Raw genomic sequence first — 21,214 nt, 5'->3', positions numbered from 1 at the left:
TAGCCATACTTGCCTACCTGACCCTCTCCATGAGGGAGAAAATGCTCTGTTCCTGGACTTTCCTGGTAATGTATGATTGCCATCACCTGTGGTTAGCTAGTTAATTGATAAGAAAGGTGTTTCACCACAGGTGATGGCAATCATACATTACCAGGAAAGTCCAGGAACAGACCATTTTCTCCCTCATGGAGAGGGTCAGGTAGGCAAGTATGAGCTAGATTTATTCACAAGCAGTCATGGCTTTTGGTACCTGTACAAAAATATTGTTATGAATGGAGATTTTTTTTTTTTTTCCCCTTAGGTGAGGATGACCTCCTTAGTCCTCCCTATAACACAAGCACAGGATTAGAGGAAGTCATGGAGCAGCTTAACAACTCTTTCCCAACTGCAAGAGGTAAGAATTGTTAGCTGAAACAAATGTTTTTAGTAACAAAATATACTTTTGTTGATTGAAGTAATCACACTTCTAGTTTGTTTCTTATGTTAGCACCAATTAATGACAAACATAGGACTTGTAATAAGTTTTCGATGTTACACTGACAAAGTGGAAATGACCATCATGCAAGGGATGTGACTATAGTTTTGACTAGGCATCTCTCTAACCCTATCCCACCTTCTTGAAATACTCAGTGCTTGCTAATTACACTTTTGTTAGAAGCACACAACTTCTCTTTTGCCAGCAGAGCAGTGTGAAGCGATATACACCACCTGACTCACTGCTGCTGGGACACTCGCCCAACGAAAACTGGATCTGTACATAAAATATAGAAAAACAGAAAAAAAAGAATACCGCAAAGAGGCTACTAATTGTAATGATGGAAATAGTGTCACCACACTCGGAGAAATAGGATTTTGTAGAAAGGACCACCACACAATAAGTACACACAATATCAAATACTTAAAAGTACAGAATCCTTATATGTCATAGGAGATTCCTCATAGGTGTTTAGTCAGTATTGTTTCTTTCCCTTTGAGGTACTGAGCAACAACTGATACTGACTGAACACCTATGAGGAATCTCCTATAACATCTAAGGATTCTGCATTTTTAAGTATTTGATATTGTGTGTGTGTGTGTGTGTGTGTGTGTGTGTGTGTGTGTGTGTGGTGATCCTTTCTACATGAAGTATAGAAAGTCTTGCAATGGCTGATTATTCTAGGCTTTCCTCACCTTAAGCAGCCTCTACATTAAATCAATAGCATCCACTTTTAATAATTAGGCCTCTCTTACTACATCCAACCGTGACAGGTTTATAGCATACACATTTAATAATTTTCCCCCAATATGCGCTTACACTAAATAGTATTTCGATTTTCAATCAACCTGTTCATGCTTCCACAAGCAACCTCAACGTTTAATAACTTTTATTCATATTTAATAAATAGCCATCCTTCCTCTGAACCCCAGTCACTCGCCATTTATTTGACAGCCTCTGCCCTTACCAAAGTTACATTAAGAGCTCTACCTTGCTGCACACATACTTTCTTCCATCCAGTGCTGTACATTTCAGTGGCATGTTTGGGAAGGCCTGCATTTCAGGTGGTGTGTGCCCCACATGCCACATGCCACCAGCGGAGTACACTACGAGGAGAAGGGAGGGGATCCACGGGCTCATGCTATAAATAGGGGGAAGTCTTTTTTATATAGTTTGAGGCAAAATGATTATAAATATGTTAAAGGTTTACCACAGCCACAGTTCTAGCTCTGAGACCAGCGGCTTATCAGAGGCAAGTGATGTGTCATGTGACGCTGATTAGGGGATTGTGCTGTGTGCAGTCAGTGCATGCAGAACGTAGAGCTACTGCGGCCCACTTCCAGGAACAGGTGCCACTATTGTCGGCAATTGCAGGGTAAGAGTGACCACTGTGTGAGGGCCTCAGGGCGACCGCCCCTGTTGCCCCTCCTCCCCACTTAAACTTGTACTGACTGTCAGCGTTAAATTTGTTTGTCAGTGTTATACCTCTTATTTCTGCTGCGGGGTACACTGGGCTCCACAGGGAATGACATTGGGGTGTAGAGTAGGATATTCCTCCGAGGCACCAACAGGCTAAAAGCTTTGACTGTTCCCAGAATGCATAGCGCCGCTTCCTCTATAACCCCGCCTCCGTGCACAGGAGCTCAGTTTTGTAGTTGGTGCCATGCAGTGCAGGCATACAACAGGTGGGCTGCTCCAGCAGCCCTCAGAAGAGCTTTTTTTAAAGTGAAAAATGAAGACTTCAAGGGCTGCAGCAGAGAGACTGTGAGTGTTAGATGTCAGTCAGACATCTCCTGCTACAGCTCCATCACCTCCCCCAGCGGCGCTGTATACTCCAGCACCCTGGTTGCCGGGTGCTTACAGCGGAGGCTCCGGTTTGCTCCTGCCAGTCACATACCCCTCCGCAGATCTCCAGGATCGCGTGCCCGCACTCAGGGAGGAGGTAAGAGGGTCCCCCAGGTACGACCCGCTGGAAATCGAGATCCGACGCGGCCGGTGGGAGGCTGGCCGCGTGGACACTATAGCAGTACAGGGACCCCACTAGATCACCAGGGCAAGGGCACAGGTCGGTTTTACTAAAAAACGTTTGCTATGAAGCTCGCAGTACCTGGTGCTGAAGTCCAGCAAGGGGATAAGGCTTTGACCTGTAGCCCCTCCCCCAGCCCCAGGGCACCATTTAGAGTAAATGTTTCCACACTGGAGCGCATATCTCTTTCTCCCTCACTCCCTGTCAGCGTTTGGGCGCCATTAGGGCAAGCTGAGCTGATCCTGGGACTGTTTGGGCAAATCCTCCTCTGTAAAGCCGCCTGCATGTCAGCGCTGTGCATTTTACAGACACTTAAGTATTCTACATGTCTGCTGACAGTGTTAGTTAAGAAACAGTGCATTTAGTCAGAGTTTTTAGTACAAGTACCCTGTGATATACATCCAGTCTTTACTGTGCATTGATATATCTATTAAGTGTATAACTATACTTAGTATTACTATGTATTGCTAGTCCAGTGCAGTTTTATAGCATGTTGTAATTTCTGCATTGTACAATGTGACTATGTGTGTGTGCATATAGCTGCTGTGTGACCTCCATTTCGTGTATCTTACTCAAATTGCTATCTCTAGATTCTGTAACCTGAGGGGTCTAAGTGTGTCATGGTTATTATTAATATAGGTGTTTCACAAGATATACTTGTGTATTTTTCTCTGTGATTTTTAGTCACCATATACCTCTGGAACTCTGTTTGTGCTGATACACTACTCGGGTGGTTCTTGTCAGGTGTTGTGCTGCTGATATTGTACTGGGTTGCCTTGAATTGAGCTTTCAGATATGTCAACTACAAGGGGCGATGGAGCTGGGGCTGATCCCACATTGCATGGTGGTGACGTTGCAGACACGTTTGAGGAGAAAGCTGCTGAGGGTTCCGGTTCTGGGGGCTCCTTACCCCCCAGTGGGACCGTAGCAACAGGGGTTCAAAATGTCCCACCTTGGGCTACTTTCTCCACGTTATTGAAACGCTGGTAACTAGACTGTGCCCCTTATGGGACCTACCGTTACAGTTACAACTGCTTATGGTCCCTGCGGTTAATCCGCCGTGGGCATATCAACTGTCCACTCATTTACAGCAATTGAACTAATCACTGACTAAACAGAAGTCTAACTCCTAAGACCAAGGGGTCCTCTAAGCGGGTCATTACTTTGTCACAATCCACTAACGTCCCAGACACCTCATCTGATGAGGATGGCGTATATACTGACCCCGCAGACACTGATTCTGATGGGGAATCTGTTTCACAGGTGGATGTTCCTGACTTGTTGGAGGCTATCAGGTTAATTCTCAAGTTACTGATGACCCAGAGCCTGATACTGCCCCTAAGAAACCGGACAGATTTAAAGAAAGTGGTTAAACAAGTTTTATCTCACTCTGACCGTTTGGTTGGCATACGTCAGGAATCCTGGTAAAATCCAGGAAAGAAATTCACGCCTCACAAGAATCTCCTGGCTCGCTATCCCATCGCCGCAGAGCTAAGTAAAAATTGGGAGACACCCCCACCAGTGAATTTGCAAGTGGAGCGGCAGGTGGTATACTCCGCTCTGCCTGTAACTACCATCACGTCTCTGAAAGAACCGATGGGTAAGCGTGTGGAGGGTTGTTTAAAGGCGATTTACACCTTAGCTGGTGCTGCGCATAGGCCCACCATTGCAGCGACTTGGGCTGCAGAGGCTATTGAAGCGTGGGCTCAGGAGTTGGAAGTTGAGCTGCCTTCCAATGCTTCTGATCATGCCAGACAATGTCTGTCGTATATTGTCACAGCTTCTCATTACATTAAAGAGGCGGCTTCTGATGCCGGTATTCTGGCGGCCAAGGCTTCTACTACGTCCATTTTGGCTCGCCGGATTCTCTGGTTGCAGTCCTGGTCTGTAGATCTGGACTCTAAGAAAACCCTGGAGGTGCTCCCTTTTAAGGGAGACATTCTTTTCGGAGAAGACATCTACAAGATAGTGGCTGACTTAGAGCTTCTGCTAAAACAGCATGTCTAACTAGTACTGCTCCTTCAGTACCGAAGTTTAATAGTACTTCCTTTTGCTCCTTTCGTCCTTCAGGGAAAGCAAAGGGTCAGGCTTACCCGAAACAGGCTCGCACTTCCAAACCCAATAAGCCCAAACCTAAACGGGCCTGGGCTGCCCGTCAGCCTGCTTCCAAAACTGACAAGCCTGCTGCATGACAGGGCAGGCCTCCCTCTGGGGGATCACAGGGTGGAGGGCAGACTTCTAGGGTTTACCCAGGAATGGTTGAAGACCACTTCAGATGCCTGGGTACGGGAAGTCATCACTCATCGATTTTGCCTGACAGACGTCCCTTCGGAACCGGTGAAGGCAAAAACTCTCCATTCTGTGGTACAGTCCCTCCTGGACACAGGAGTGGTAGTACAGGTGCCTTTGGCTCAGAGGGGCAGGGGGTACTATTCACCGCTGTTCCTAGTCCCGAAACCGAATGGGTCCTCTCGGCCCATTCTCAACCTCAAGTCCTTGAACAAATTTGTGAGGGTCTCCAAGTTTCGTATAGAAACTCTTCGCTCTATTGTTCTGGCCTTGGAACCTGGGGATTATATGGTCTCCCTGGATATACAGGATGCTTACCTGCATATTCCCATTGCAATGTCACATCAGCAGTACCTGAGGTTTGCGGTTGTCAACCTCCATTACCAATTTCAGGCGTTACCTTTTGGTTTGACCTCGGCTCCGCAAGTCTTCACCAAGGTCATGGCGGTAATGACGGCTGTACTCCTCCGTCAAGGGGTCAGGATCCTGCCGTATCTGGATGACTTGTTGATCCTGGCGAATTCCCCAGAAATTCTTCTATGCCATCTGGATCTTACTATCCGGTTTCTGCATGCCCACGGGTGGCTCATCAACTGGAAGAAATCTTCTCTGGTCCCTGCTCAGAGCATGGTGCACCTGGGGACGTTTTTGGACACTCGCAGCAGCGGTTGTTTGTGTCTCAGGAGAAAGTCCTGAAGCTTCAGGACAGGATTCGATGCTTCCTGTCTTGTCCGCAAGTGTCGATACATTCGGCAATGCAAGTGCTAGGTCTCGTGGTATCGGCTTTCGACATGGTGGAGTACGCTCAATTCCATTCCCGCCATCTGCAGAAACTGATTCTTGCCAAGTGGTACGGCCTGCCTCACCAGATCAGGTCGCAAATGATCTCCTTGTCTCCAGAGGTCCGTCTGTCACTACACTGGTGGCTGCAGGACCATCGATTGAGCAGGGGTCGTCCCTTCTGGATCTCCAACTGGGTCCTTCTGACGATCAAAGCCAGTCTGAGAGGTTAGGGCGCGGTGTTGGAGCACTCCCTTCAGGGTCGGTGGACCAGGGAGGAGTCTCTCCTCCCAATAAACATTCTGGAACTGCGGGCGGTGTTCAACTCACTGACCTTGGCCCAGCATTTAATATAGAACAGACCTGTTCAAGTACAGTCGGACAACGCGTCCATAGTGGCGTACATAAATCATCAAGGCAGCACTCGAAGCTGCATGGCAATGAGGGAAGTATCCAGGATTCTTCAATAGGCGGAAGGCCATCTGCCAGCCATATTGGCAGTATTCATTCCGGAGGTCCTAAACTGGGAAGCGGACTTTCTCAGTCGTCAGGACATACACGCCTGAGAGTGAAGCCTCCATCCAGAAGTGTTTCAACTCCTCCTGAACAAGTGGGGCCTTCCAGATGTGGACCTGATGGCGTCTCGACACAATCACAAGGTTCCGGTCTAAGGAGCAAGGACAAGGGATCCTCAAGCTGCGTTCGTGGACGCACTGGCAATTCCATGGAACTTTCGGCTGCCATACGTGTTCCCTCCGGTGTTACTCCTGCCCAGAGTAATAAGGAAGTTCAAGCAAGAAGGAGGAATCCTACTTCTGATCGCTCCCGCGTGGCCCAGACGGCATTGGTTCTCAGACCTTCAGGGTCTCTTGATAGTGTCCCCATCTACTTCCGCAGCACCCAGATCTCCTCGTTCAGGGCCCCTGTGTATATCAGGATTTAGCCCGGTTGGCTTTGACGGCGTGGCTCTTGAAGCTTCCGTCTTGAAGGCCAAGGGATTTTCTGAGGCGGTCATTCAAACCATGTTCAAGGCCCGGAAACCAGCTTCTGCTCGGATTTATCATAGGGTCTGGAATTGTTACTTTGCTTGGTGCACCGCTAATAATCATGACGCTTACAAGTTTAGTACGGCCAAACTTTTACAGCAAGGCCTGGACTTGGGCCTTCATCTGGCTTCCATCAAGGTTCATATTTCTGCCTTGTCGGTTTGGTTTCAGAGAAAAATTGCGACTTTACCTGATGTTCATACGTTCACTCAGGGTGTGTTGCGGATTCAACCTCCTTATGTCCCGCCTGTGGCTCCTTGGTACTTATTCGTGGTTCTGGAGGCGTTGCAAGGTCTCCATTTCAGCCTCTTGAATCGGCAGACCTTAAGTGGCTTTCTCTTAAGGTATTGTTTCTGCTGGCTATTGCCTCTGCTAGACGGGTATCTGATCTGGGTGCCTTGTCTTGTAGGTCCCCGTATCTGATTTTTCACCGTGACCGGGTGGTTCTTAGAACACGTCCCGGGTACTTACCTAAGGTGGTGTCTTCTTTCCACCTTAATCAGGAGATTGTGGTTCTGGCCTTTGCCTCTCCTGACTTGTCTTCCAAAGAGCGGTCTTTGGATGTGGTACGGGCTCTCTATATCTATGTGAAGAGAACTGCATCTTTTCGGAAGTCTGATTCTCTTCTTTGTACTGTTTGGTTTTCACAAATGTGGCTGGCCTGCTCTCAAGCAGACCCTGGCCAGATAGATTACAATGGTGATTGCACATGCTTATGTACAGGCTGGCCTTCCAGCTCCTGCTACCATCAAGGCCCATTCTACTCGGTCTGTTAACCTTCTTGGGCGGCCCTTGAACAATTGTGCAAGGCGGCTACGTGGTCCTCAGTGAACACGTTCATAAGGTTCTATGCCTTCGATAATTCTGCCTCCCAGGATGCTTCCTTTGGACGCCGGGTTCTCATGCCCCCTACAGTGCGTCCCCTCCCATGAGGAACTGCTTTAGGACATCCCCAATGTCATTTCCTGTGGATCCCAGTGTACCACGCAGCAGAAAACGAGATTTATGGTAAGATCTTTCTGCGAGGTACACTGGGCGCCCACCCTGACGCACTTAGCTTCTTGGGTTGGTATGGCATTAGCCGCTGACACTTTCTCCTGTCGTGAGAATGTGGTGTATGTGGCTACTAACGGTTGTCGTCTCTTTTACCTGCTACTGCATTGGACTGGTTATCAAAAACTGAGCTGTGCACGGAGGCGGGGTAATAGAGGAGGCGGCGCTATGCATTCTGGGAACAGTTCAAAGCTTTTAGCCTGTTGGTGCCTCGGATCAAGATCCTATTCTACACCCCAATGTCATTCCCTGTGGAGGCCAGTGTACCTCGCAGAAAGAGATTTAACAACTGTTTTCAACTCCTGTGTGAACAAACCATTATTTACCATTTTAGCGAGGTACTACATGGTGGCTCGTTCTAGTTGTCCTAATCAGGGGTAGGTGATTTGTCGAACTCCAAACTGCTGTGGCACTATACTTCACGGCATTCTTTGCCACAGTTTTAGCATTACGTAACAGCAAAACTGTGACAGGGAACACAGGGATGTATAATTCTAAAGCACGGACTGCCATAGTTTGCCTACCCATGGCTAGATGGTGCTGATAGACTGGTAGAGAAAGAGAAAAAGAATTATAGTATAAAACTGTATTTAAAGCTTTTAGATTGTGCATTCACAGTAAATAAATTGGTTTTATGGTGCAGAAGTCTTAATTTCACCTAGACTATTAACAATTCTGATGAGTTCTGTCTTTCCAAGTGTCGTCATTCTCCTCTTGTGTACTGTGGCAATATTCTGTTGCCACAGATGGAATTTACACATTCACTGCCCAATGCTGTTTACAGCTGTCAACAATTGGATCTTCACTGTCCATATGTGTCCATTTAGAATATGATCCATAAACACTATTCTATTTCTTTATATTGGTATGTGCATACATGTGTACTTTTACTGTAAAGTGCTGCAGAGTGTAAGCAACTGTGTGTTCTTATGTAACATGTTACGTTATGATCGAACATGTTCTATATACATCTGGTTAAAGAATATATTGCAGTCCAGAATAATATTGTGTAAATAAGTTTATAGATTGTTCTGGTTATAGAATATAATATCGGGTTCTGATAGAATTTTACATCTGCACACTGAAGGAAATCTGGCAGTGTTTTGTGTGTAAGGTCATTTCCTGTGAATGATGGGGGGAGTAAAGTGCTCTAAATTATGAAGTGCACTGATTGCCCAATGCAAAATACCTTGTATTGCACATGTTAAGGTGGCCATACACCTAAAAGATTTATTGGGGTTCATTCCGACCTGATCGCACGCTAGGATTTTTCACTGCGCTGCGATCAGGTCACTACTGCGCATGCATATGCACCGCATTGCACAGGCTCGTTGTACGGGCACAAAGCGGATCATTGCTGAGCGATGGATTTAACGAATCCATTCGCATAGCCGATCGCAAGGAGATTGACAGGAAGAGGGCGTTTGTGGGTGTCAACTGACCGTTTTCTGGTAGAGTTTGGGTGTCTGACGTCAATTACAGACAAGAACAGGCTGAAGTCATTGCAGCGGCGGAGTAAGTTCAAAGCTACTCAGAAACTGCACAAAACACTGCACAAAACTTTTTTGTACCGCTCGGCTGCACATGCGTTCGCACACTTGCAAAGCAAACATACACTTCCCTATAGTAAGTAAATCCTTTTCTCGTAGACCGTAGAGGATGCTGGGGTTCCATTTAGTACCATAGGGTATAGACGGGTCCTTGTGGGAGCCACTAGCACTTTAAGAGTTTAACAGTGTAGGCTGTCTCCGCTCTCTATGTCCCTCCTACCAGACTCAGTCTAGAAACTGTGCCCGAGGAGACGAACTTACTTTGAGAGAAGGAAATACAGATAGTGGTGAGATTCACACCAGCTCACACCGAATCGAAAAAAACATGCTGACCAGCATGCAACATGGAGAAACCATGCTAACCAGCATGTACCATGAAGAAATCATGCAAAACCACATGAAACATGAAGAAACCATGTCAACCAGCAGGTAACATGAAGAAACCATGCTAACCAGCAGGCAACATGAAGAAATCATGCCAACCAGGATGAAACAGGAAGCAACCATGCCAATCCGCATGTAACCTGAAGAAACCATGCTAACCATGCATGAAAGAGGAACAGTAACAGCTGAACCAATACTTAACCAAGTAGCAACGCAGGAAAACAAAGCACTGGGCGGGCGCCCAGCATCCTCTACGGACTACGAGAAAAGGATTTACCGGTAGGTAATTAAAATCCTATTTTCTCTTACATCCTAGAGGATGAGGGGTTCCATTTAGTACCATGGGGATGTACCAAATCTCCCAGTACGGGAGGGAGAGTGCTGAGGATCCTGCCGAACGGAGTGACCAAACATTAGGTCCTCAGATGCCAAAGTATTGAACTTGTAGAAGTTCAGCAAACGTGTTCGACCCCGACCAAGCAGCTGGTCGGCAAAGCTGTAAAGCCGAGACACTCCGGGCAGCTGCCCAGGAACAACCCACTGTACGAGTAGAGTGGGCCTTAATAGATCTTGAACACAGCAGGCCTGCCGTAGAATAAGCATGCTGGATTGTAAACCCGATCCAGCGAGCAAATGTCTGCTTAGAAGCAGGACACCCAACCGTGTTGGTACCATAAAGGACAAACAGATTGTCCGACTACTTGTGACAGGAAGTCCTCCTCACAGAAACTTTCAAAGCCCTCACAACATCCAAGGACTGTGAGGTAATTGAGGAGTCAGTAGCCACTGGGACCGCAATAAGTTGGTGATATGAAAAACCAACACAACCCTTGGAAGAAAGTGCTGACGCATTCTGAGCTCAGCTCCATCTTCATGGAAAAACAAGTAGGGGCTCTTGCATGACAATGCCCCCAATTTCGACACCTGTCGAGCAGATGCCAATGCCAACAGTGTGACCACCTTCCAAGTTAGAAACTTGACATCCACCTCATGTAAAGGCTCGAACCAATCCGACTGCAGGAACTGCGGCACCACATTAAGATCCCAAGGTGCCGTAGGAGGCACAAAGGGTGACTGGATGTGCAGAATCACTATCAAGAAAGTCTGAATCTCAGGGAGAGCAGCCAATTGTTTCTGGAAGAAAATGGACAAAGCCAAAATCTGGACCTTTATGGAGCCCAAGCGTAGGCCCACAACCGCACCTGCTTGCAGAAAGAGGAGAAACCATCCTAGTTGAAACTTCACCGTAGGAAACTTCTTGGATTCACACCAAGACGTGTACGGTTTCCAAATGCGATGGTAATGTTTAGATGTTACCCCCTCCCTAGGCTGTATCAGGGTAGGAATGACTTTGTTCAGAATGCCCTTATGAGCTGGCGTACAACCTCCATGCCATCAAACATAGGCGTGGTAAGTCTTGATAAGCGAACAACCCCTGTTGCAGAAGGTCCTCGCGAAGAGCAGGATGCCCCGGATCTTCCAGCAGTAACTCCAGAAGATCCACGTACCAAGCACTTCTTGGCCAGTCTGGAGCAATGAGGATCGCCTGAACTCTTGTTCTTTTTATTAGCTTGAGAATCCATGGGATGAGTGGAAGTGGAGGGAACACATACACTGACTGGAACACCCACGGAGTTACCAGGGCGTCCATTGCCACTGCTTGTGGGTCTCGTGACCTGGAACAGTATCTCCGAAGCTTCTTGTTCAGTCGAGAGGCCATCATGGCTATCTGAGGTACACCCCATCGGCTTGTTACCTCTGATCAGTAGACTAATGGAATATTTCCTGTGCACCACGCACAGCGCAAAAATGATAGACCGTGAAGGGCTGCCCTAAGATTAATTACACCTGTATAGATGCCTCTCCCCAGACACCAAAAGTACAAATGAAAGAAAAAGATAGGAGTAAAATATCACAGGGCGCCACAGATTTAGTATACAATGCTAAAATTAAACCATACGTCCCTTTTATGGCTGAATTCAATTTCAGAAATCCAGGCTTTCCACCTCATTCATTGATCAGGTATATCCACATATATGCAAAATAGAGGGGAAAATACCATCATGTGTAGACAACATAAAATTTAATAAACATCATGCAAGATGTAAACATACAACAAGTATGTGTAAAAACAAGTATGTATTAAAACAATAGCAGCCACAGTGGATCCACAGAATAATTACCAGATGGTCTGAGAACCCAGAAAAAGTTCTCAAACAAGCTCTTAAATCACCAACGACCACCCGGATCTGGAAGCTGGGAACAGGAACCTGGTTCTTATTGAGCCGGATCAGCTGAATATGGCTGGTGTAAATAGTAAAATATCCAACGCGTTTCAACTCCTTCCTGGAGTCTTTTTCAAGGCACAATGAACATGTCAGCACAATGTCCTATTTAAATACACTGATAACCAATCACAATGTCCCTTTTCCGGCGGGACATCGGAACATCCTGACTTCCTCAGTCTCCTGTAGTCATGACAACCGCTCACAGTGGAGTGTCACTTCCGGTGTGCCCTCTGACGGCGCATCACTTCATGTGCGTCTTCTATCCGCGCATCACTTCCTGTAGTCATGACGACCGCTCGCAGCAGAGCGTCATTTCCGGTGCGCCCTCTGGCGGCGCATCGCTTCCGGCGCGTCTTCTGTCCGTGCATCACTTTCGGCTGCTCGTCACTTCCGCCGCGTCCCCGGCACTTAGATGGTAATACTAAAAGTCCCGCAACAGACTATAACCATACCGGAAGTCCATTCCGCATGGCGGAAACGTGAAGAAATACAAGAAGTCCATATAAGATACTGTGTAATGTTTATAAATGCTGTAAAAGATATAAAACAAAACCACATTTAAAAACAAAAAATGGTGCTATATTTCACCATTAATAATGAAAAAACATCTTTAATAAAACATCTTTAATAAAACAGGAAAGCATAACAGTGCAACATAACCGGAGGAAAAACCCATAAATACAGGGATAGCAAACAAGACAAACAGAAAAAGAGATAGAGGCCCAACTAAATTTCTAAATGAACCACTTAAGTTCAAAGTCTTTATTAAGACCCATAGGATGAAGGGTATTACATTCATATATAAGTTGCATCTCCTTTTTAGCTAACAACGTTGCACTGTCCCTCTGACGCTGATTATTTTTCACTATTTTTATTGCTGCAAACTTTACTATCCCTTTAGTAGAGCATTCATGATGACATTTAAAGTGATTCGACAGTGCATGGGTGTCAAGGCCTTTTTTGATGTTTCTGCAATGTTCACTAAGGCAGATTTTCAGGGATCGGGTGGTACGTCCAATGTAAAAGAGGTTATATTTACACTGGATGAAATAGACCACATTCTTTGTATTACACGTGATAAAATCCATGATCTTAACAGTATTCCCATTAATACAAATGGATTCTAATTTCTTGGATCCATCATTGGGACGTTTGGCTTGTTACCTCTGTGAATACCTCCGGGTGGAGGCCCCATTCTCCTGGATGGAGATCGTTTCTGCTGAGGAAGTCTGCTTCCCAGTTGTCCACTCCCGGAATGAAGACCGCTGCCCGCGCATGCTTCTCTGCCCAGAGGAGGATTGTCACCTCTGACATTGCATCCCTGCTCTTCGTTCTGTCGTGCTTGTTTATGTAGGACACCGCTGTGACGTTGTCCGACTGAACCTGAACGGCATGATCTCGCAGAAGATGTGCCGCTTGTAGAAGGTCGTTGTACACTGCCTTCAGATCCAGAATGTATTTTTGGAAGGAGAGATACCTGAACTGACCGCTTTCCTTGGAAGTTTTCCCCATGAGCGACTGCTTCCCAACCCCTGAGACTTGCATCTGTGGTTAGATGAATCCAATTCTGAATCCCAAACCTGCGGCCCTCGAGTAGGTGAGAAGTTTGCAGCCACCAGAGGAGTAAAATTCTGGCTTTCGGCAACAGGCATATCCGCTGTGAAGATGAGATCCTGACCATAAGACCAGGAGATCCAGTGGGAAAGACCGTGCAAGGAATCTTCCGTACTGTTGAGCCTCTCAGGAGGCGAATACACCGATGAACCGATACCCGGGCTGGCATCAGGACATCCCTCTACACTTCTGTGTTGAGAATCATCCCCAGGAAGTAACGCCTCCTTATCGGCTTCAAATGCGAAATTGGAAGCTTCAGGATCCACCCGAGATCCCAGGACAGTTGATTTGAGAGAGCAACACGCCGTAACAACATCTCCCTGGAGGATGTTAAGGTCGCCCAGATATGGAATTATGTCCAGTCCTGGGTTTTGGAGCAGGAGTATAAAGGCTGCCATGACCCTGATGAACACCCCCAGTGTTGCGTAGAAGCCAAGCTCAGTGTTTGGAACTGGAAGTGACATAGTTGTAGTGCAGCCCTAGATAGGCCTAGAGAGGCGGCCAGATTGGAATGTAAAGTACGCACTCCTGATATCCCGGGATACCAGGAATTCCTCTACTATCGAGCAGAGGTCACCACTCCCAGACTCCATCCTGAATTGAACACCCACCAGTAGGGATTCAATGACCCCAGGTTTGAATAGTAACCCCTGTTACGTAAATGAGGTGGAACTGGAATAATGACATTAGTTTGACAAATGATATGATGATATGCACTTTCTGTCTGAGAAGCTAGTAAGCCTGATTTGAATAATCTGTGAGGCAGGAATACTAGAAATTCTAGTCTGCACCCCTGGGTAACCCAACTGTTTCCAGGGGTCTAGGCAGGATATCGCTCAGATGTGTTACTGAATCTCTTTAGTCTCGCTCCCGCCTGCCTGGTCCCCAGGCAGTGATGTCCACCGACAAACCAAAGGGTTTGAAAAAGGCAGAATTTGAAATCCGTCCCTAGGAACCTGGCGGCGCAGGTTTTCTGGATTTCCCCAACGTCCTCTAAAGGAAGTGGAGGAATATGTGGAATCATGTTCGAAGGAATTGCAGTGTAGGTGTAGGATATCATTTCCTGGTCTGTGTAGCTGCGGAAGGAAGACATACCGATTTACCCGCAGTTGACATGGATAATCACATATCACGTGCATCCCAACAGGGTCTTACCTGTGAAGGCAGACCTGTCATACCTTACTCGGATTCTGTATCCGGCAGACTTGAATGGGGCTTGAAGCAACAGCCTGAAGCAACAGGTGAAACGCGTAGATCAGCCACGGGCTCGGACTTAGACATTGTCCTCCCGCGGCACAAGCCCCATTCAAGTCTGCCGGCAGACGACAACGCTACTCCGTACCCCGGATCAGTGCCCGCTCACACGCCACCGATAAAGAGCTTTTGAGCTGAATATAAAAGACCGCCTGGACGAGTGCGAGCAAGCAACCCCAGCACGCTATGAGCAGCGGCATCTAACAGGACACAGAGGATCCCCTGGACGAGTGCAGATACAGCACCGTTCTGACTACAAAGACTGTGAGTAACGATATAAAAACTGAGATATTGTATCCACCTGCACAGAAACCCCTTTTGGACGGAGACACTGTAACAATATTGTTACATTTCCCAGGACCTTTAATCCTTTTGTTCATAACATAACCTGGTATCTTTAGAACTACCCAAAAACATCAACAAACTATACATATGTATACCGGTGGATAGAGTAAAACGCACACTAGCGTATCTACCCATCTCTGCAACTATCTGTACTATTTCCATCTGGTACCTTTCCCTATTCACCAAAACCCTAAATTTTCGTCTTTTTTTCACTATTTGTCTTTGTTTGTTATATGTTTGTACCGGTATTTAGAGTTTTAGAATTTTAATTGTTATATAATAAACATATACGTTATACCTATCCAGCATTTAAATTATTTTTTTTATCCAGTATTTATCTACATGTCTAAAAATAAAACTAAAATTAATTCAACAATTTTCAAGCTGTATGTGTGATATTGAGCAAGCGCTGGGAGTAATATATTTTCTGCATCAGTACAACGAAGGTCTGTGGCAACCTTAATCTTTCTCCATAGCAGCTACTCACTATATACCACCAGGTGAAAGCGCAGTCCTCACAAACCCCCACTTTTGTAAGAGAAAAATGGCTAGCGAGCGATCAACTCGGAATGACCCCCTCTGTCCAGTCTGGCTGGTTGGAATGATAATCTGGTAATGAATGAGAGCAAATGACAGTTGAACATTTGCTCCTAAATGCTGTAAAACGGACAAAAAAGGTCGTTCAGACAAATTGGTTAAATCAAATAAATGTAACCAATTTGTCTGTCCATTTTTGTCTGTTTTCCAGCTTTTGGGAGCAAATGATCAATTGTCATTTGTTCTCATCCATTATCAGATTATCATTCCAAGCAGCCAGATCGGACAATATATCTTTAGGTGTATGGCCAGCTTTAATCTAGAAGCTTGGTGTTTCTTTACTCTCATGTACTCCCAGCAAGTCATGTTAGGTTTCAGTCTGTTGAAACAAAGAAGTTTAATATCACTTTTACATTTAAAACCCTGGTTTCGACCCAGGTTTCCAGACACAGATCCAACCAGGGTCAGACTCTGTTTACATGCACATTTGTTCCCGGGTTACTCACGGGCCAGCCCCATTTACACTGAACACTGGTCTGCCCTGCATGTCACTCCCTTAAGGCAGACCTCTGCATACATAGTCAATCAGCAGCTTCTAAGTATAACCCAGGTCGAGCTGTTTACACTGCATCGTCACCTGGGTCCAACCCTGGTAGCTACCAGGGTCGATTCCCTCGTCACTCGACCTGGGTTATTTTTCAAGGACCCTTTTACACCAGGCTGTGATCTGGGTAGACCCAGCAATAACTCTGGTTTAAAGCTCGGTGTAAAAGGGGTAAGTCAAATGTGTGTAATACCCCTTTCACACCGCACGAATAACCTGGTATATTACCGGGTTGATGTGCGGTCTGAAAGGGGAAAGTCCTGAATTCCCGGGTCGCCAGACCCGGTATTTCAACCCGGGAATAAAGCAGGGTATCCCTAGGTAATTACCGGGTTAGGTGCGATGTGAATGGGTAACCAGGGTCGATGCGATTCGGGACCCGCTCACAGTATGGAGGAGGCGGCATGTAGATGATCTTGTCTCAAAGCACCACTTCCGCACCGGCCCTTGATGATGCATCATATTAAACAAACAAGACATGATCTCTAACAGCTGAATACTGATTGAAAAACACAGGTCCTTTTCTGGAGTGGAATCTTGGCACACTGGGGATTTACATCGGAGTCTGGTGGTTAGCAGCCATCAATGTTTTAAATTCAATGGAAATACTTTTTCCATTGAATTGTGGGAATCCAATGGTTGCCAGCCATCGTATGCAGCTTTCCGATGCCCATCCGATGGCTGACTATTCTTTTTTCATCTGCGGATACCTGGAAGTGTTGTCCGTAGCTCAGCGAGTGCGCATGCGCGAAGCTGACTGCTTCTGCGTATGCGCAAAGACTAAGCATTGCAATGGTATTACCATTGGGTGGTTGCGATGTGATGTCTAATGCCATCGCATCGCTGGATTTGATGTCTGAAGCCTGGCAACCATTCTATACCAGGCTTCTGATGTCCATCCCTAAGGCACACTGCTGCACTTATTACATAATTTGCAAGCAATACACAAACTCCACCCAACGGGAGGAGTTGGGCAGTGTGAACTATGGTGGCCAATCCTGGGATCAGGATTGTTGGGATCTCGGGATTTTGGCCTAAAATTGGCTGGGATTGAATCCCGGGTTTGGAGATTACAATCCCGGGATTTGGGCCAATGCTTTTTTTAATACCGGGCAGTGTCTCAGCCAGTTCAGTATATGGCTCAGTCGCAGTCTGGCTCAACCCTGCCCTTGGCTGTGTGACTGCGCAGTGTAACATGGTGTTAGAGGTCACGCTGCACAGCACAAGCCTCGCCGCCGGCCTAGAATGACCACACCCGTCTCCTGCTACCCATACTCACTGCTTGCCCCACCCACTGCTGCCAGCCGGACCGGAGGAGGGTCAGTATTGTTTATTTTATTTTTTTAACTGTAGCCAATCCCGGGTATCCCAGGAATCCCTGGATTGACCATTATTCAATCCTGAGTCCTGGGATTTAAAAAACGGCCAAGGGATATGCCTCCTTAGTGTGAACTTCTTCTCTGTAAAAACCTAAGTTTATCTTTGTAACATACATGTCTATTTATGAAGCAGTGAAAAGAATGGAGAAGTTAGCCAGTGGAGAAGTTGCCCATGGCAACCAATCAGCTGCTATGTATAATTTTATAGAATGCACTTTATAAATGTTACTTTGAAGCTGATTGGTTGCCATGGGCGACTTCTCCACTTCCTCACTACTCCACTCTTTACACTGCTTCATAAGTAGACCTCATAGACACGTTCCGCCTGCAAATGTGTGCCAGTGTATTTCAATGTTGATAGACTTTTTACACTAAAACATATTCATTTAATTTTTTTATCCCCATGTGGTGACAAACTCTGGCTGCTCCTTTGGATTGCAAGCTCCATGGTTGGAAATAAACATTTAACCTTTTTCATGCAACACTAACAGCTGCCTGTTGTATAGAGATGCAATGTTGTTTCCCTAAAACTGAAATACAGAAAGTCATTGTGGCTGATGGCTAAGCCGTCAGCGCTCATTTCCAGCAGACCAGAAGAATTTAGCCAGGGGAAGAGGGTGCTGGTTGATTGGTGTCTTTTTGTTTATATTTCCATGTCTGCCAGGTACCACTCATTGCAATAAAAATGCATTATGAGATTATCACAGTCTCACCCATCACAATAAATTATACCCATGTAATCTAATAAGAGCAAGTATAAAGGTGTATCTCATTGTTCCCTGCAGGCTGCAACCATTTCAGCACAGTTCTGCTGTTACACCTTTATGAAACAGTCTTTTTTTTTTTTTCCAGTTAATTTTATTTTTACCTCATGAATATAATGTTTGTATTCATGAGAAATTCATGGAGGAGAAGCATCAACATAACTGCTGCCTGTCTAACACAAGTGAGGTTAGTAGAGCAGCTTTCATGGCTGGACCTATGAGGTTTAAATGTAGTCAAAAGGGCCAGGGTTTATTAAACGTCTTACACTCATGTCCAACTCTGCATAGCCCATACAGTAGGTGCAATGAGACACCCTCAATAAACTTTGCTTATGGGAGCACACCCTGTCACCTTTTCAGAGGCATTCAGTCAGTATCCTGATGGATGGGATGCCGGCAGTCATGTAGAGGATTGGGTGGGTCTTAAAATACTTACAAATCTCCTAGCAATTTCATTTTAGTCAAATGCAGGAAGCCATATAGTCTGTCCCGGGCAAACAAAGCTACCTACCTACCCAAAGAGTCATTTTTTAAAAGTCTATATCCATTTTCATGCACTTTTTCCCTTTTAATAGCTCCAAAGATTTCTTCTGTAATATAATGCATTTATCGCTGGTTAGGTGCATTCCCTGGCACAGTGTATTAGCAGGCAATGTATGTCCCTGCTCGAAAAGGAACTGAGCATTGCAGCCCTCTATATGGTAATCACTGCACAATATCAGCAGGTTTTACATCCTTTATGTAAATGAAGGCATCTATCCAATAATTAAAGAATAATAGGCAAAATATTTGCAAAGTTGACCCATTTGAATTTATTATTCCTTTTTTAAAGGAAAGATATAATACCTGAGAGGGGATCTGATATGATATACTGGCAGATTGTATACTGATAGCCGGCATCCCGACAGCCGCATCCCGGCAGCGAGTCCCTTTACGGACACGCTGCACTCGCCACGCTTCAGGCTCAGTGGCTCACTACGCTCACCACCGGTTCTATTCCAACTCGATTGGTGGCATGGACCCACCAACCGAGTGGGAATACCGGGCGGTTGTCGGGCTTTCATCCGTCATTAAAATGCCGCTTGTCAGGATTCCAGCGTCAATCTCCTGAACGCCGGGATCCCAACAGCCGGCATTTTAACTGCATCCTGGTAGTGGGCTTCAAATGGTATGACCGTTTTATCACAGTTTCATACTGATAACAGTTAATGAATACAGTAGCAATACAGTATATGATATACTGTTATAAGGGTTGGGTATTAAATCCCGGCAGTCAGAAGACCAAGAGCAGAATCCCGATGGATCCTGATAACATAACCCTATTTTAACCCTACCCCTAACCTCTCCCTCCACAGCTTAATCCTAATTGTCGTTCGACAATTGGCTGTATATTACTCCATCTATTATGCCCCATATTGAGAAATTTCCCCAAAGCAGATAATCATTACATAGCAGTTTATACTTGCCCCGTGATCATGTTCGCAGAATGATGTGTTAGGATTTCACTAAATATATATGAACACTTTCTTGAAAATATTTTTTTCTGCAGTAACTTACATTGGTTTCCACATGGAAAACTTTGGGGTGTAGAGTGGGATCTTGATCCAGAGGCACCAACAGGCTAAAGCTTTAGCTGTCCCAGGATGTATAGTGGCCTCCTCCATAACCCCGCCTCCAGGCACTGAGAGCTCAGTTTCGAGTTGGTACCTGCAGCAGCAGTTCACTTAACAAGAGGGCTGCACTGGGCAGCCCTGAAAAGCTTTTCTAAAAAGATTTCTTCTCTGGCTGGGCTGTCAGTGCTGTATGTTACTGTGACATTCAGTGCTGCAGCTCCACCACCTCCCAAGCGGCGTCACATACTCCCGTGGCCTGGTTCCCGGGTACTTGCGGCGGCGAAGTCACGGCTTAGACACAGTCGCAGACTGCTCTCCTGTTTCGCGTGGCTGCTACGGGGAGGAGGTAAGAGGGTCCCCCAGGTACACAGTGCTGAGACTTTACACAGTGCTGAGACTTTACAAACACTTAAGTTTCCTACATGTTTTTATACAGACAGTGTTAGTTGAGAAAGAGTGTACCTTTTACAGAATATATTGTATGAGTATTCTGATTAATCCTCTAGTCACTGACCGCACTGTGTGATATATACACATATATACACATATATAAATATATATATATATATATATATATATATATACATACACTAGTACAGTGCAGCTTTATTGTAATAATGCATTTTGCATTGCCTGTGACTGTGTGCCTGTATGGCTGTGTAGTTTCACTCTGTATTTTCCAGATATAACTGTCATTATATTCTGTACCCTGGGCTAGGTGCGTTTTGGGTCTTATAATTTAGTATAACACAGTATTTATCAAATACGTGTATTCTGCTGTGTTACAGTCACATAATACCAGGTTCTATCCACAGGTATTGTTTTTTGTCTAGCTTCATTGTACTATAATAGCCTTGTTGTTGCATTTATATCATAATGTTTAACAGAAAGGGTAGTAAATCAGTAGAAGCGCCTGCATCATGCAGAGCATGCTCCAAGGATTTACCAGAGGGGGAAGTGTTGTATGATGGTCTGTGTATTGCTTGTCATCACCTCCCAGTCAGTCCACAGCTCCTGTATCCACTCAGGAGCCACCCTGGGCTTAGTTCACCACCCTGCTGGGTACTCTGGTGGAACACCTAGTGTCCCCTATGGGACCACCGGTGCCACTACCACCACAAACTGTCCCTGTGGTTAATCCGCCTTGGGCGGAAAATTTGTCTAACCAACTGCAGCAACTGAATCAGTCTCTGGTTAGAGATAAATCTACCCC

General features: G+C 45.9%; 1 protein-coding gene across 13 annotated transcripts in view; it reads left to right on the top strand.

Annotated features, from left to right (window-relative positions):
• The window catches only part of DMD (dystrophin), a 3,641,189-nt gene that overhangs the window by 3,589,369 nt on the left and 30,606 nt on the right, over positions 1-21,214 (top strand). For all 13 annotated transcript variants that reach the window (XR_010221499.1, XM_063953479.1, XM_063953476.1 and 10 more), the window contains one exon: positions 302-394. Coding sequence is in view for 12 of the 13 variants with exons in the window: in XM_063953479.1 (XP_063809549.1) it covers positions 302-394 (93 nt within the window). In the remaining variant the exon portion in view is untranslated. The remainder of the gene's footprint in view (positions 1-301; positions 395-21,214) is intronic.

Source organism: Pseudophryne corroboree, chromosome 2, assembly GCF_028390025.1.
Source record: "Pseudophryne corroboree isolate aPseCor3 chromosome 2, aPseCor3.hap2, whole genome shotgun sequence".
Classification (NCBI taxonomy): Eukaryota; Metazoa; Chordata; class Amphibia; order Anura; family Myobatrachidae; genus Pseudophryne; species Pseudophryne corroboree.
The sequence above is the reverse complement of the archived record's forward strand: the minus strand, read 5'-3'. Positions and strand labels throughout refer to the sequence as shown.